Consider the following 18,533-nt stretch of genomic DNA (forward strand, 5'->3'; position numbering starts at 1 on the left):
TATATACAAACACTATCTAGCTCTTACACTTTATTCACTATTTTGTGAAATAAAACTTAAAGGAAAAAAGGATTATCTTCGATATCAGTAAAACCTCGGATACGTGGTGTTGCGTGGTGTCACTTGATGCCGGGCAAGCGGGAAAAGGAATTACGTATGTAAATGGCGCAGGTTAGTGCTGGTTTCGTCAAACCTGAGATTATACGCGCGCGATAGAAGTGCGTACGTATCACTTCCGTACGTTTGAGTCAAACCTGAGATTATACGTGTGCGAAAGAAGTGCGTACGTATCACTTCCGTACGTTTGAGTCAAACCTGAGATTATACGTGTGCGAAAGAAAACCGAATAATACTGCAAAAGATATTATAGGATTGATCTCAGTATTTAACGGATAATCACAGTAGAATGAGTATGAAAATGGGATGATACGCAGGATATCGTGTGCTGTTAGGGATGATAGCGATAGATCTAATGGCAATGTATATGAAGAGTACAATAATCATTTGAATAATAATATTAATAATCCTAAATCTTTTGAATCAGAACTTGCTAAGTGGGCTATTGAAAATAACATAACTCATGTCGCGTTAAATAAATTATTAGAAATTTTAAAATCTAAATATCCTAATTTACCAAGTGATGCACGTACTTTACTGAAAACTCCTAGAAAAGTTGTTGTTAAAGATGTCGAACCAGGACATTACTGTCATTTTGGTTTAAAAAATTGTATTTAAAAATTGTTTTCACGTTATTCTTTTCAAAATATTCAGATTATAGAAGTTTATATTAACATTGATGGCTTACCGCTTAGTAAAAGTAGTAATAGTGAATTATATCCTATACTTTGTAGCTTAGTAAAAAATCGTTCAGTAGTAGATATTGTGGGTGTATATCACGGTAACAAAAAGCCAACAGATGCAATGTTTATTTAAGAGAATTTGTCGATGAAGCTATTGCTTTAACAACGGACGGTATATTGCTGAATGGTCGTATATATCCTTTTAAAATTAAAGCTTTTATATGTGACACACCAGCTAAGGCATTTATAAAATTCACTAAGGGTCATATGGGTTATTATTCATGTTCGAAATGTTATATAGAAGGAAGTTTTTTTAATAACAAGATATGTTTTCCAAATTCAAGTAACTTGCGTTTAAGAAGTGATAACGATTTTAGATTAAAATTACAAGAAGAACACCACACGGGCACGTCAATATTAGAGTCAATTCCAAATTTAAATATGATAACTGATTTTCCATTAGATCCAATGCATTTAATATATCTAGGAGTTGTCAAAAAGTTACTTGTTTCACTATGGTACAATGGAAAGCCATCTTCAAAATTATCTTCCGTTCAAATAACCGAAATATCCAATTTATTAGTTTACCAGAAAAAAAATATACCATGTGAATTTAACCGTAAACCAAGATCTCTAAACGAATGTGCAAGATGGAAGGCAACTGAATTCAAACAATTTTTACATTATACAGGACCTGTTGTTTTAACATCAGTTCTCAGTAATGATAGATATCTTAATTTTATAACGTTACATGTAGCTATTACTATATTGTCAAGTACAAAACATTTTGAATATATAAATTATGCTAATTCATTACTTCATTATTTTGTAGAAACTTTTACTATTCTTTATGGCAAACAGAATATTTCATTTAATATACATAACTTATTACACCTTTGTGATGATTTCAAAAATTTTGGATGTTTGGAAGAATTCAGTGCCTTCCCTTTTGAAAATTTTATGCAATCAATAAAAAAATTGATACGTAAAAATGATAAACCATTACAGCAGATCATATTTCGTACATATGAACAAGACTGTTTTATACATAGTGAAAAAGCAGAAAGAAATATGATTTCTCAACTACTTGATCAGCATCATAAAGGACCTTTAATAGACATTTCATGTTCTAAACAATGGGAAAAAATTTTATTTTGTAACTTTTCTTTAAAAATACAAGAGCCAGATAACTGTTGTTGTTTACACGATGGCAGCATTATTAATATTAAAAATTTTGTTTGCAATAATGTTAACAACTTTTTATTAGGTCATAAATATCAAACACTGCAAGATTTGTATAGTCAACCATGTAGATCGTCCCAATTAAAAATTTTTGTAGTTAATAATGATATAAGTCCTCTGCAAAAATGAAACATAAATGAAGTTGCATATAAATGTATAAAACTCAAGTTCAATGATAAATTCGTTATTTTTCCTATGTTGCATTCCAAATAATTTTATAATATTAGTAAATATTGTTTATTTATGAAGAATATTTTCTTTAATTACTGGACACCCTACAAACACACACACACACACACACACACACACACACACACACACACACACACACACACACACACACACACATATGTAGAGCTTGCGATACTTCGCATATTTTAATTTTAGTTGCAGAAAAATTCGAAGATAAAATGGCTCGTTAATGGAGCGTTGTAAAATTTGATATGGAAAATACGGTGGAAGCGGTACCATCAAGATGGATATTTAATAATAAATGTTATTGGCCCCCGTACTCTATAGCAAAAATACAAGCTGCGATAAGAAATAATGAGGAACCTAACACTTGCTGGCCTTCACACAATGTAACCGTATTTCGAAATAGCACCTATGGTAAGTATTTTATTGACTGTAAAACATAATATTTTTTTAGTCAAAAACATTTAGCATTTTATCAACAAATTGTATATTAAAACAATTTATACTATATATTTTTAGAAAATTACTCAATCGCAAAGGAGAAAGCTAAAAAAGCTGAATTCACGTCCGATTTGAATTCTGATATTGAGAAGTTAGATTCGCCACGTATATAAAAAAAAAACATACAAAACGACATTGCTGCTCTTCATCTGAAGAAGATGAAATTGATGAGGTGACCAATTTACCCAGGCCTCCACCTCTTCAAAAAGGTTTGTTCGATTACAAAATGTATTGATTATTACTAACCACATATAATACTATACGTAACAATATTATAAAATTTAATGCGTAGTACATTATTGTGTTATTACGTATAGTTATATTATAAAATTTCATGCGTAGTACCTTATTGTGTTATTACATATAGTTATAATTATGGTTCCTTTTTTAGATTCATGAGTGTTAAAAAATAATAATACAATAAAAAACATGATAGACAACGCGAAAATTGTTTTTTCGCCATCAAATGTTTCAACAAATGTGCTAACCGAGACCGAGATCGAGTCTTTCACGATGGAAGGTAAATTATTTTTCACTTGTAAACATTTGTGACATTTTATTAGTATTTTATCTTATATTTCAGACAACTTCAGATTGGACGAAAACGCTATCATTAATAATGAAGTTATTCCTAATTGTAATGTTCAGAGAGATCCGGATTCTGATAATATTGATCGGCAACAGTGTAAATGCTGCCCACAACATAAACAAAATGCTATCGGTACGTATTATCATTTAAGTGAAACCTTATATTACTATAACAAAAATAATGGAACAAATATTACGAAATATATAAAAATATTTTTGTTATTTATTTAGTTGAAAACCCTGAAAAAATTGATTTTTCAGATAAATATTTAAAAGAAATACTTCGTCAGCAACATTTGTTCAAAGCGCATTTATGGCAGATGAATGATGATATGAGGAACCTGCAGACATCTTTCAATGAGACAGTTCGAGGACGTAATATAAATCTCAATATAAATGAAGATTCAATCTTAAATAAATTCGAATTTCCGCTAAATTCGACAGATGATTTGGAACAACTTCTCAACAATTATTTGTTGATAGAAAGCAATTTTAAATCCACGGTACGTATTATATTGATATTAGCGGATGTAACAATTCCAGGTAATAGCAATCATCGAGTTTTCATCTATATTTTTTGTAAAAAGCAAATCCCTGACTTATCTTTAAAGTGTTAGGTCGATATTACATTTGTCATACGATAATTTTAAAGTCTATTGATTGGTTATTGTTCAAGATCGATAATTAACGTAATAGAAAAATAGCCGTAAGAACGAAGGAAAATTCTACCAGTTGAACTGTTATCCTAACTGTACCCGCACTCAGTTTTTTCTCCATTCAAAGGGGGCCAAAACAACAAACAACCGAATAAACAAGCGGTGACAGTTACTGATTTCAGCAACATCCGCACACATGAACGCAAGCGTCACACAAATCTTAGCCAATACTCGATGGCAATTCTCTCGCACACATGAGTCACACCAAATCAACAATCATAGACAGTTTGCAAGGGTCATCTTGAGAATCAAAATGCTTGCGATCTCATTGGCGAATTTCAAAGAAACTCCGGATTTTCAAGCTATAAAAACCGCTCCGCACCACGACGAGACACAGTCGCTTTCTTAAAATTCTGTGCAATCGCAAGTACGCGCGCTGCAGTTACTCCGCTGAGATTCCGCAAAATCGCAGACATTACGTGTCGCGGAAACTAACACCGCATATCGCAGTCTAAGTGTGCAAACCGAAACAATTTGTTGAACTGTTGTACTCTCCTTTTCTCTTTGCATTTATTTGCCTCCATGAGGACAGGTACATACCTTAATTAAACGAATAAAGAACTTAGTTTAGTGAAATCACGTCGTTTCTTTGATTCATCTTCCGTGCACCTCACTGCCTTAACGACAAATTTCGACGCGCTTCCGAACATTTTGGTCCTTCGAGCCGGATTCAGGAACGGCAGCCGCAGAATTCGTGAGTGCTCCCCAGGTGCGTGAGTGCAGGAGACCGAAAAAGAGAAAAGGAAAAAGTCAATATGAGTATGGACTTGAACGTCCTGCTGAACGGCCAACGCGACATTCACGGCCGCATCCCGTTCAGTGGATAATCTCAAAAAAATGGGCTCGCGCAACATCACCCTCAGCGCAGTCGAGACTCGCATCAAACTTATCGACCAACAATGGGCTAAGTTTGAGTCACATCACGAACTTATTCGTGCAAGCTACAAAGACCGGTTCAACGAAAGTGAGTACGTTTCTTCTAACTTTTTCGACAACGCGGAAATCACTTACGTGCAGCAGCGTAGTCAACTCGTAGAATGCGCCGAACGGTTGAAAGAACACTCCGCAACATCCAATCCACCGCAAGAGAACCGCAATGAGCGCCATCCGCAGACCGCGCTCCCGCGAATAAAACTCCAGACATTTTCGGGCGCGTATGAGGATTGGCCGACGTTCCGTGATCTCTTTCAGTCCGTCATAGGAAGAAACTCGTCGATTTCTGACATTGAGAGATTTCATTACCTCCGATCATGTCTGCAAGGGGCGGCTGAAAGATTAATACGTCCGCTATCAGTAACGGAAAATAACTACACTCGCGCATGGACGATGCTAGAAAACCATTTCGAAAACAAAAGAGAGTTGATACGCTCCAACTTCGCCGCGTTTACCACCGTGGCGAAGATGAAGTCAGATACCGCCGACGAGTTAAGCCGCATTTATCATGCCGTCACCACCGCCGTAAACGCTCAAGAAAGCATCGACAGGCCCATTGAGTCCCATGGCATGGATCTCTTCAACCACCTCGTTGTCGAATTGTTTGACCTCCGCACACGACTGGAGTGGGAATCGTCGATCTGCGACTTCACCAATCCGCCGGAGCACGAGACACTACTAACCTTTATCTCAAAACGAATCACCACACTGAATGCTGCACGACCAAAGGGCACCACAGTGAAGGCCAGCACCGATTCGTCGCGATCCGCAAGGTCTCTCGTCACGAAGCACAGACTGGAAACGTCACGGTGCGTTGTGTGTAAGGAAAACCACTCAATCAGGCAGTGTAGCGAATTTAAGGCTAAGTCTCCAACCGAGAGAAAAACTGTCATTGATACGAATCGTTTGTGCTACAATTGTCTGAACAATCACCTGGTCACGAAGTGTCAATCCTCCAAAAATTGCTTCACCTGCAAGGCTCGACACCACACTATGCTTCACGAAGCGTACGTTCCAGCACAATCCGCTGAAGTCAGCGCACTTTCCGCGACACGAACAAGTAAGGATCGCAAGGCAACTTTGCTCGCCACCGCGCGAGTAATAATCACCGACCGCTTCGGAGATTCGCACGCCGTGCGCGTTCTGATCGACCAGGGCTCCGAAGTGTCAATCATCTTCGAGGCTCTGGCGCAACGGTTGCGTCTCTCGCGATCTCGCTCCGAGATATCCATCGTCGGGATCGGAGGTACACGAACAGGCTCAACACGCGGCAAGGTGACCCTTAACCTTACGTCACGCGTAACCGGTGTACACCTTAGCGCCGTCGCTTTCGTCCTGCCGCGCCTCTCGCTCTATCAAGGGGTGACCATGGGCAACTGCCAAAATTGGCCACACATTGCTGATTTGCCACTGGCCGATCCACAATTCCAAGCCAACGATCCGATCGAATTACTCCTGGGGGCCGAAATTTGCTCCATTATTCTAGAAGAAGGCCTGAGAAAGGGCGGACCTCAAACACCAATTGCTCAGAAGACATCACTGGGATGGATTCTTTCTGGCGGTTGCTCCGTTGCTTCATCCCAAGGACAGAGTTGCTCACTCCAATGCTCAGCCGATCAAGACCTACACGAGCTGTTACGTCGGTTCTGGGAACAGGAAAGAGAAACGTCCGCTCCAACTGCACTCACGCCCGAGGAGGAAAAGTGCGAGGAAATCTTCTCGAGCACTCACACACGCACCAATAAAGGCCGGTACGTCGTCCGGCTGCCATTCGCTTCCACCCCACAAACACTCGCGGGAACACGCAAGCCAGCCGAGCGATTGCTAGCCGTCATGGAAGCAAAATGCAAACGAGACCCGCGATTCGGAGGACTCTATCAGGCCTTTATGCAGGAATACGAGGACCTGCGACACATGGAACGCATAGATACACCACCAGAAAATGAACGTCGCGCATGCTATCTACCACATCACGGAATATTTCGCGAGTCAAGCACTACCACTAAGCTTCGCGTGGTCTTCAACGGCTCGCAGCGCACGGGATGTGGTGAATCTCTCAACGCACACTTTTTCGCTGGAGCAAACCTCCTACCCACTCTGGCCGACGTAATTCTGCGGTGGCGTTTGCACCGTTACGCGATGATCACGGATATCGAAAAGATGTACCGTCAGATCATTGTCCATCCAGACGATCGTGACTGGCAGAGAATTCTATGGAGACACGACACTCGCGACAACGTACAGGAATATCGTCTCACAACCGTGACCTACGGTCTCGCGTGCGCGCCGTTTCTGGCAATCCGAACGCTTCGACAGCTTGCCAGCGACGAAAACTCCCGCTTCCCTCTTGGGGCAAGGGTACTGCGTCGCGAATGTTACGTCGACGACATTGCCACCGGAGCAGATACCATTCAAGACGCAATCACACTGCAATCCGAGCTCCGCGCGCTCTGTACGGCGGGCGGGTTCTCACTAAGAAAATGGGCTTCTAACTGCGAGGCCGCTCTCACTGGGATCAACCCCGACCATAAGCTCCATAGATCACAGCACTCATGGAAAACAGAAGGTCATTCCACTCTGGGCATGCGTTGGTATCCTAGCACTGACACGTTCACATTCACGATTCAACCGCGAACACTGACCGAGTTCACGAAAAGACGCGTTCTATCCGAAACCGCACGCTTATTCGACCCATTAGGATGGCTAGCACCAGTTGTTATGCGCGCAAAAATTCTAATTCAGTCCGCCTGGTTGCGGCAACTCGACTGGGATACTCCGCTGCCGTCGGCCGACGCGCATCAATGGCAACGATTCCTAAGTGAACTTCCGTCACTCGACCGCATTCGCGTGGATCGCTGGCTCGGCACCAACCCCAGCGAGGAAACTCACACAGAACTGCACGGGTTCGCGGACGCCTCAGAGTGAGGATACGCAGCCGCAATATATCTCCGCGTGTCTCGTCGCGCCGTTACCACAACACGCCTAATTATCGCAAAAAGCAAGGTAGCACCGGTCAAACAAGTGTCCCTCCCGCGACTCGAACTCAGTGCCGCCGTAATGGTGGCCAACCTCATGCAACACGTCCGCGCCAACCTTGATTTGTTCACAGCACCAGTATATCTTTGGTCAGACTCTCAGGTCACACTACACTGGATTCAAGGGCACTCCTCCCGATGGAAAACATACGTGGCAAATCGCGTCTCACAAATCCAAGAGCTCCTGCCTGAGGCTCGCTGGCAGCACGTTCTCGGACGGGACAATCCAGCCGACTGTGCCTCCAGAGGTATAGCGCCGAGCGAACTTCCAAACCATTCGCTGTGGTGGACAGGGCCTAACTGGTTAATGAAGGGTAAACCCTTTTGACCAAATGAAGGCTCGGAGGAATGCAACAAACCACTGCCAGAAGAACGAATCATCGCACATGCCAAACTCGACGAGCCTCAGTCCGAATCCGACATTCTACTGCGATTCTCCTCGCTGCATCAACTCTTGCGAGTCACTGCATGGTGCTGTCGATGGCAGCACATCGTAGCCCACAAGGAAACCACCACGACACTCCAACCAGAAGAGCTCGAAGAGGCACTAATTCGATGGCTCCGCATGACGCAAGCAATATACTACGCAGACGAAATCGCAGCCGTATCCGCAAATCAGGCAGTCTCACAACGCAGTCACTTAAAACTGTTGAATCCGTACATCGACGATAACGGCGTGCTGAGAGTTGGAGGCCGCCTCAAGAACGCCCTCCTCGCTTACGACGAACGACACCCCATGATCGTCCCGCCAAATTCATGGCTCACCAAACTGATAGTCGAGTCGTGTCACCTTCGCACGTTGCACGGAGGAGTGCAACTCACTCTCGGTCTTCTTCGCCTCCGCTTTTGGGTACCACGAGGTCGGGCTATCGTCAAACAGCTGTTGCACCGCTGTATCACCTGCACTCGGTGGCGAGCCGTCACACCACAACCGCTCATGGGAAATCTCCCGCAAGAAAGAATCACCCCGGCACGCCCGTTCCTCAGAACAGGACTCGACTACGCCGGTCCAATTTCTATCCGCACCAGCAAAGGGCGAGGACACAAGGCACACAAGGGTTACATCGCCGTCTTCGTGTGCTTTTGCACCAAGGCCGTGCACCTTGAAGTCGTCTCCGACTATTCCACCGAATCATTTCTGGCTGCCTTCCGTCGCTTCGTATCACGTCGCGGCCTTTGCACCGATATTTTCTCGGATTGCGGTACGAATTTCGTCGGAGCAGCACGAGAATTGCGACAGATGTTTCGCGCATCGTCATCCGACGGCCGTCGCATCGCTACCACAGCAGCAAGAGACGGCGTCAAATGGCACTTCAATCCCCCGGCCGCGCCTCATTTTGGAGGACTGTGGGAAGCTGCAGTAAAATCCACCAAGCATCATCTACGGCGAGTCATCGGCAAGGCTACACTAACGTTTGAAGAGATGTCGACCTTCCTCGCTCAAGTTGAAGCTTGCCTCAATTCACGACCGCTACAGTCCCTCTCCGATGACCCGACCGATATCTCAGCACTCACACCGGGACACTTTCTCACCGGAGCTCCTCTTCTGGCCGTTCCCGAGCCGTCCCGCGCCGAAAGGAGTGACAACACCTTGACTCGATAGCAGCTCTTACAAAAAATGCGCGATCACTTCTGACAGCGATGGTCCAGAGAATATATTCACGGACTCACTTCTCGTGGAAAATGGATTAAGCTGGGAAAAACTCCCGAAGTCGGAGCTCTGTGCTTGATTCGAAACGAAATCACTCCGGCGAGCCGATGGCCCCTCGCCCGAATCACACAATTACATCCGGGAGACGATGGAATTGTGCGCGTGGTGACCGTTAAAACCGCTACATCGGAATTAGTACGCCCGCTTGTCAAGCTCGTGCTGCTGCCCAAAATCACTGCAGTCTCTCCAGTGCTCGAAACTCGAGCGAATCAAGACAAAGTAAACGCTCACACTCAATTTCATCACGCCGCGTAAATAATTCTTGCACTATACCCCGTTCACTCAATTTATAGGGTCAGTATGTCGATCCACAATAACGAAAAATTTCAATCTTTTTAATTGTAATCAATGACTTTCATTCCATTTTCATCTGGTAATATTACACTCCGAAAATCTTACGTCTTGCAACACTCTGTACACGAATCACTCACTACACACTCGTAAACAAAAACTATTTCTTATTTACATCGTGGTACACAGCAATCAACACTACGACTCACGCAGTCAACGCATGCCGCTTCCGCGCCGTCTCAGACCGCGATCCCGCACCGCAATCAATAGCGCTTCGATCGATTTAAAAGCGCCACTCGATCAAGCTCGCAACCTGCCGGACTGTTTCGTCACGCAATGACGAGACGGGCGGGAATGTTCAAGATCGATAATTAACGTAATAGAAAAATAGCCGTAAGAACGAAGGAAAATTCTACCAGTTGAACTGTTATCCTAACTGTACCCGCACTCAGTTTTTTCTCCATTCAAAGGGGGCCAAAATAACAAACAACCAAATAAACAAGCGGTGACAGTTACTGATTTCAGCAACATCCGCACACATGAACGCAAGCGTCACACAAATCTTAGCCAATACTCGATGGCAATTCTCTCGCACACATGAGTCACACCACCAAATCACCAATCATAGACAGTTTGCAAGGGTCATCTTGAGAATCAAAATGCTTGCGATCTCATTGGCGAATTTCAAAGGAACTCCGGATTTTCAAACTATAAAAACCGCTCCGCACCACGACGAGACACAGTCGCTTTCTTAAAATTCTGTGCAATCGCAAGTACGCGCGCTGCAGTTACTCCGCTGAGATTCCGCAAAATCGCAGACATTACGTGTCGCGGAAACTAACACCGCATATCGCAGTCTAAGTGTGCAAACCGAAACAATTTGTTGAACTGTTGTACTCTCCTTTTCTCTTTGCATTTATTTGCCTCCATGAGGACAGGTACATGCTTTACCCGAGTCGAAATTTAAAACCTACTATAAACCTCATACATGGTTATTTGTGCCTCTAATAATGTTCCTTGACCTACAAGTTCTATCTTGAAAGTGTTATGTCTTCTTTTGGCCTTTCTTTAATCTTGTTGTCCTAGAAAACCCTTATTTTTATTGATGTTAAACATACAATTTCCTACTTTCGTTCTTACAACTCCTACCTCTTTTGAATCTCCAAATCTTATCGAAATTTCTAGCAATAAAAATATTAATATTCAATCTATAATTGAGTTCAATTTCTATTATATCAGATTAATATAATAAATGTTATAATCAGAGGCGGACTGGACAGGAGAGATACCGAGAAATTTCTCGGGGGGCCCTATGTTTTTGAGGACCCCAGTGGCCCCCAAATCCAAATTTTTTTTTTAAATTTTTTATGCAAGAAATTAATAATCTAAATTCTAAATTATCAGATTGCGACAGTTGAATAACGACGTGCTTTCCTTCTCTAACCAAGATAGCGCTGAGCACGAGTTAGCGTTAGTCAACTATCTGTAGTGCGTCACTGTCTTTCGTGTTCTCCTTTCATTTTTTTTTATAATTCGTCTGAAAGGTTATGGCAACTGACAATTTATAAAAGAATATTTACTAAAAGCCAAAAAAATATTATTTTATTATTAAATAAAATACATGCACTATACATGGTTATTTATTTTACGTATGCTACCCCTTTACTACAATACAAAAAAATTTACAATAAAAACAACAACAAACAAATTAAAGGACAAAATATCTCCAAATTTCATTAAAACACGTTTGACCTTGAACTAAAAAAATTTTTTGCCGCGGCGCTTTAGAGTGGGGGCCCTTTTTACAAATTTTCTCGATGGGCCCTGGTGTTCCAGTCCGACCCTGGTTATAATATAAAATAAATAATAACAAATGAATAGTAAAAAATATTTTTAAAAATTAAGTGCAACTCAGTATTATATTCAGTATTATAAATAACTAAAAATTTATTCGAATAAACAAAAAACAATTAAAATTCAAAATTTTATTTAATATTTTATTACATATCTGACCTATAATTCAAAATTATTTAATATTCTATTACCACATTTACTTTATTTATATTTAATGCATATCTTAATTTCAATAAGCGCAATACATTAATTATGTAATTTACTTACCTGCAGATAGATATGTAAGAGATAAGTGAATATTATTTATATAATATTTGCTTATAGTAGCCTATTTACAGTTAAGCAAATTATAATAATTAATATATTGTTTATTGAAATCAAGATACATTAAATGCAAGTAGAGTATATGAGATAATAGATTATTAAGTAATTTTGAATATTTATTTTCTAGAAATACATATTTATAGAACCTGAAGCCTTTTTAGAGGTTCTCAGTAGATACTCTTTTGAGCTTCCACATGGAAAAAACGGCAATAAGTAACAATTTTTAGTATCAAAGGAGGGCAATAGCCAATGTAATGTTACATCTATATATATGAATTAAAGCTTACATTGGTTCTCCAAATTCGACAAAACTTGTAGGTTTAATCTAGGCTAAAAATTTCGACTCGGGTAATTAAACGAATAAAGAACTTAGTTTAATGAAATCACGTCGTTTCTTTGATTTATCTTCCGTGCACCTCACTGCCTTAACGACAAATTTCGACGCGCTTCCGAATAGTTATAGAATAAAAACGTTTTGGAGACCCGAAAATTTCTCTACTTTGCAGCCAATCAATAGGTTTAAAACGTTTGTCGTACGACAAATGTAATACCGGCCTTAATATTTTTGTTAATTATTTGTATATATTTATCTCTTTCTAATATATATTTTATTTTTATTTATGTCTACCTTTTATATCGCTATTTCGTTCTCTGAAAGCCTATTTGAGCCATATTATAAATATAAAGAGCATTGCGTGAACGTCTAGTTTACATATTATTTTTATATTTTTATTTTAGGTTGTAGAAATATCCAAGATTGGTGGTAGCTCAATTTATGATTTTGTCAAACGAGCTTTGCAATTATTAATGACTAATGAGCTCGCATCTCAATATAGCTGGCTTGGAGCGAGAAAGAAGAAAGTTTTCAATAAACTTAAAATTGCAGATATGTTGATCGGTAAGTTATAATTATTTTTTTGCAAGATATAAGCGGTGACAATGGGAACGATTAGGAATAATATATTGCTTAGAAATAAATCTTTATTGTATTATTGATGGGTTTGTATTATATAAATATAGAATACTTACTATTAAAATAATATATAATTGCTTATTGCAATAACCATCACTTTTTTTATTCAAGATTGAATTGTTAAAAATTTGCTTTTTTAGAGTCTAGTCATTCAGGTGTGATTAGGCTTTTTTTCTATTTGAATTCTTTTTTTACAGCTTTAGCCTAAATATCTCAACCAGATTGTTCGAAGGAGAAATGTGAAGAAGCTATTAAAAAATGGCTCAGAAGAGCAAAAGAGCGCGACGATAATATGAAAAAACACCTTTAGGATAATTAAGATCTTTAAGTTATTTGCAAACTTTCTTCTGTTTTGCTCCAAGCAAACTTAGATGCGAGCATTAGTCATTTATAATAATTGTTTTCAATTTAACAATCTCGGTTAGTTTGAAGGTGTTTTATAAAAGACTGTGATATGTAACTAAGTCGGATTCTAAAAATTTACTTTTTTTGAAAATTAATATATACTTATATATACTCTAGTGTTTAGATATTTTACACACACACACACACACGCACACACACACACGCGCGCGCGCGCGCGCACGCACACAGCAGGCAATTTATAACAAATTATTGCAATCTCAAGAACGCATATGTCTTTATTTTAATTTATATTTTATTATATGCGATACGATGTTTTCAATAAAACGTTTCGACGATTATATGATTTATTTTAATTGCATCATAATGCATTACTATACCATTGATAACTGAAATCAGTGTTACCGAGTTGAAACACTATTTGATTACTTTTCAAGATATATTTACTTTTGTTATTCGTTTTCTTTTCCTTCTTTTTTTTTCAATCAAACATTGTGATAATAACATAATGCCTTATCAGATGTTATAATTTTATGAGATTGATAAGACACATGTAGTTTAATACGTACGTAATATAAATGTTTATCATATGAAAAATAATGATATGCGAATTTCATGCTAATTAAAAATATGATTTTATAAAATGTGATATAAAAGAACAAATATGTGCAATAAATTAACAAAATTAATTTTATTTTTATTATAATATATTTATAAATATTTCCATTGCATACGATACCAGCAAACACAAAACGCAACAATTAATAACATAACATTAATGTTATAATTTCCTATTCAATAATATAACATGTCTTGTACACAACAGTTACATTGTTGAGTAAAAAATTAGAACATTAATAATATATTATTGTTAATTTGTGTTTGCTGGGATATCCAGTTAAGAATATACTTGTACAGTCTATGGACATCCATAGAATACCCGCAATATCTAGAAACGGACGTGTTTCAGATATCTCATGGATGTTCTTAGCAGTTGCAAATGTTTATCCTATGAATATCCATTGGACATCCGCGGGACATATACTGGATACTTTATGGATATCCGACATGTCCAAAGAGAATATCCATTGTACGTGCATAGGTCATCCATGTGCTATTTGGGTCTAATGGATATCCACTAGATGTCCATTATGAAGATTCGAAACCTCTATTAGATATCTATGTAATCTCCTATAGATGTCTACTAGACATCCACAGTTCCGCATTACATACCTCTATTCGATATCCATTAAATATATTCATAGATATCATATGGAGCAATCATAGATGTTCCATAGATATTTCATAGAGCTTTGATGGATTGTAGTTTCAATTTGTCATTAATAAAATTATTTGGAAGTAAAGTCACAAATATAATTGCGAGATAGTCTTGTTTATGTAGGTGTTAACAGAATGTCACGACTGTGAGACAGTCGAGAACTGTGAGACAGTCGAGAACATGGTGACATTCTGTTAACACCTACATAAACAAGACTATCTCGCAATCACATTTGTGACTTTACTTTCAAATAATTTTATTAATGACGAATTGAAACAACAATCTTTCTACTAAACAGATTTGTAACGTTAGCACTGAAGATGGATAAATGATCAGCCGAAACGTTTGACATCGACGATGCCCTAACAATATTCGTTACTATGGATACTAATACTTCTATCAAACATCGATAACAGATGTCTAATAGACATTTATGATGGATTTATATCGTCATTTATCATGGAAATAATATAGATTTCTAATAGAAACCTATCTAATATCCATCGCAGAGATAGATGTAGTATGGAGTTATGGAGATTATATGGACGTCCATTGGATATTATGTTCCGTGTGGGTAAGAATATGCTCACAAGGAAAGGGACCCAAGTGTCCCCCTCCGATTTTGACGAGCTTTAAATATGTTGTAAAGTAGCTCAAAATAAGAGACACGTATTTTTTTTTATGTGCTTTCTCACACGTTTAGGGTTGAAACAACCCCTACAAGCTAAAACGGTTTTTTTGGTTTTGACTGAATATCGTCAAAACTGTAAGAGATATCAAAAAATGTTTCGAATAAAAGTTGCATGGTCTTTTATGAGCTTTATAACCGCGTAGCTCGATTTTTAAAAAATTTTATATTTTTTAATTTACCCTTACCCCTTCTTATTATTTTTACGAATTTCAAAATTTTTGTTATGACAAAAGTTGTAGCATTTTTTACGCTGAATACAACCATATATGATTTTATTATGTTTCGAAATCGCATCTTTCAGAAATAAGCTGTCAATGTCGCACTATATGCGTCGCGCTGCGATATATGCATATATATATGCATAACGCATCGTTTGTGCCGCTTGTGTAATCAATGTTTGTCGTGCATGTGTAATTGATAAGATGAATAAAATTAGAAATAAAGATTAGCATGTTATGAAGTATTCGGAAAAATGTTCTGATCAAAGAACAAAGTTCACTAAAGTTGTTGCCAAGGCATCTCCTCTATATTATACTTTTATAGTTATACTAGAACAATACAAGCGCGCGCTGCGCCCGTGCACTTATTATAATAATTTAATAATTATGAAATCTAAATATTTTAATAAAATTTTTAAAATTTTAAATAACCGTCAAAATAATCTTTGCTCTTAAACTATCAAACTGTCAGAATAATCGAGATAACCAATCAGCGTCGCGGATAAGCGTCAACAATACTTTTGACACATTCGAGTATCGATTTTTCATGCCTTTTTTAAGAGTGGATTATATCGAAAGAGAAATAAATAAATAAAAATCTTACAATTAAAATGCAATTTATTGTTTTTTAATGGTAATGCAAAAAAATCCAATTAATTTCAAGTTTTTCTATTAATCAATACTAGAAACATTTGTTTGTTTATTATTTTATTTCTTTTATAATAATATATGTCGAAACAATTACAACTTTACCTTCAACAATAACATACTACATATATTGAATATAATACATATATTAACATATATTAAAAACAGATGAATTTATGGAACAAACGTATCACAAAGGTGATGTTCGTGAAAAAAGTGATTTATACAAAGTGACTTTTTGCACCATGCGCAAGTAATTATTGCAGGTGCGCCACAAATATCGCATGTTGGTTTTGACTGTTTATGGAAACAAAATTCCACTGGTGTTTCGAATTCTTCGGGCTTATTTATTACGTACCCGCTTTTATACCATGCGTATTTCAATAAATTGCTGAATCTTGGCGATGAAAATTGAGTCAATGACTGTAATTTTAAAATGGTGTTTTTTGCATGCAGATTGACTTCCAGACCTAAAAGCATTACAGTATCAGAAAAGTGTCTAATAAAATTCTTCCACAAACGAAAACCATATACATCCAATGGTTGTATTTTTCCTGTTGTTCCAGCTGGTATAGTCAACAAAATAATATCTTCTGTGGATTCTGGTTTAGATTCTTGAATAATATTTGGACAATGACCAAAGTTTAGTCCATAAATCTAGTAGTAAAACAGATTTTGGACCTACATTTAGAAAAAGTACGTCTTGCAACCAAATTTTAAAATGATGCGCTGTTAATTTTCCGGATTTCGAAGCCGTAACAAAAATATTAGGTGCCTTAAACATTGTTTCTTGCACTCTGGGACCAAATGTTCCACTAACTTCTTTCAGTACAATAAAAAGAGGCGATAATAATCTACCATCGGCTGAAACAGTAGGTTGTATAGTATAGCTATACGTAGTTGCCGATACGGATTGTACTGCAGATTCAATCTTTTTTGTTCCTTTATATGCCAATGTACGACCGGCATGAAGTTCTAATTGGAATCCACTTTGATCACTGTTGTAAATATTTTCAACTCCATATTCTATTATTTGATATTTAACGTTTTCAATAAATGTGTTACATTTTTCTTCAAAATCGACGTTAGACAATATAAATGTTTTTCTTATAAATTTTGTTATTTTACGAGATACAATATTATGTATTATTTTAAATTTTCGTATCCATCGCGATGAAGCTGTAAATTCTGGTACATTTAAATTTTCCTGTGCCCGAATAGCCCATCGAGCTAAATCAGCGTTGTGAACAATAATTCTATTTTCAAAAGCTGTATGAAAATTATTTAATGTATATTCCGAAATTTGTTTTAATTTTTCGAATCTACTGCCACCTTGATTCACTTGAATTTCCCATCGTCGTAATTGACGTAATGAATATACTTTCCGAAATCTTTGTTTTACTCCTTCTAATGTTCTTGGCCTTGTTGTACTGCTTTTCCAAAATTCGACTGCATTTTTTTTATATTCATACGGAATACGTCCATCTGTAGTACATATAACTTTAGGATTTGCGTCCATAGCTCACCTTCTTCCTCTTTATCTCCTAGTTCGAATTGCTCTGCTGTTGGAATATCGTTATCGTTTTCATAATCTAAAGATTCTTCTACTTCCATTTTGTATCTCTCATCGCGCATTTCTTTCAGCATAGATTCTATTTTATGTGCCATTTCTCGTTCTTCAAATGTTATCGGACTTGTTGATAGATTAAGGGCCGAAAAAGTTACGTATACTAACATTATTACGTTAAATGGATTTAATTGAACCATTCTGATAAATATAACAATTAAATATTTCTCCTTATTTGTGTACAAAAAAATAATACTTACTTTATAGTGAATTTGCTGTTCTTTTTTTGATGCTGTTTTATATATTGTTTTTTCGTAATCACTAACAAGCGCACAACTTTAAAGCGTAATATGCACTGACGAGATATGACAACGCGCTGCGCTATAAATGCACTCGAAATGCGACTATAAAAGTGTAAAATAGAGGGGATGTTTTGGCAACAACTTTAGTGAACTTTGTTCTTTGATCAGAACATTTTTCCGAATGTTTCATAACATGCTAATCTTTATTTCTAATTTTATTTGTCTTATCAATTACACATGCACGACAAACATCGATTACACAAGCGGCACAAACGATGCGTTATGCATATATATATGCATAT

General features: G+C 37.9%; 2 protein-coding genes across 5 annotated transcripts in view; both read right to left on the reverse strand.

The window, feature by feature from the left end:
- The window catches only part of LOC105679543 (protein tyrosine phosphatase domain-containing protein 1-like), a 70,700-nt gene that overhangs the window by 37,068 nt on the left and 15,099 nt on the right, over window positions 1-18,533 (reverse strand). The window lies entirely within an intron of this gene.
- LOC137000161 (uncharacterized) lies at window positions 12,906-18,034 on the reverse strand. Its single transcript, XM_067356103.1, has one exon. It carries the CDS (start codon window positions 17,879-17,881, stop codon window positions 16,970-16,972), a length of 912 nt encoding a protein of 303 aa, XP_067212204.1. The 5' UTR covers window positions 17,882-18,034; the 3' UTR covers window positions 12,906-16,969.

This window comes from Linepithema humile, chromosome 5 (assembly GCF_040581485.1).
Source record: "Linepithema humile isolate Giens D197 chromosome 5, Lhum_UNIL_v1.0, whole genome shotgun sequence".
Taxonomy (NCBI): domain Eukaryota; kingdom Metazoa; phylum Arthropoda; class Insecta; order Hymenoptera; family Formicidae; genus Linepithema; species Linepithema humile.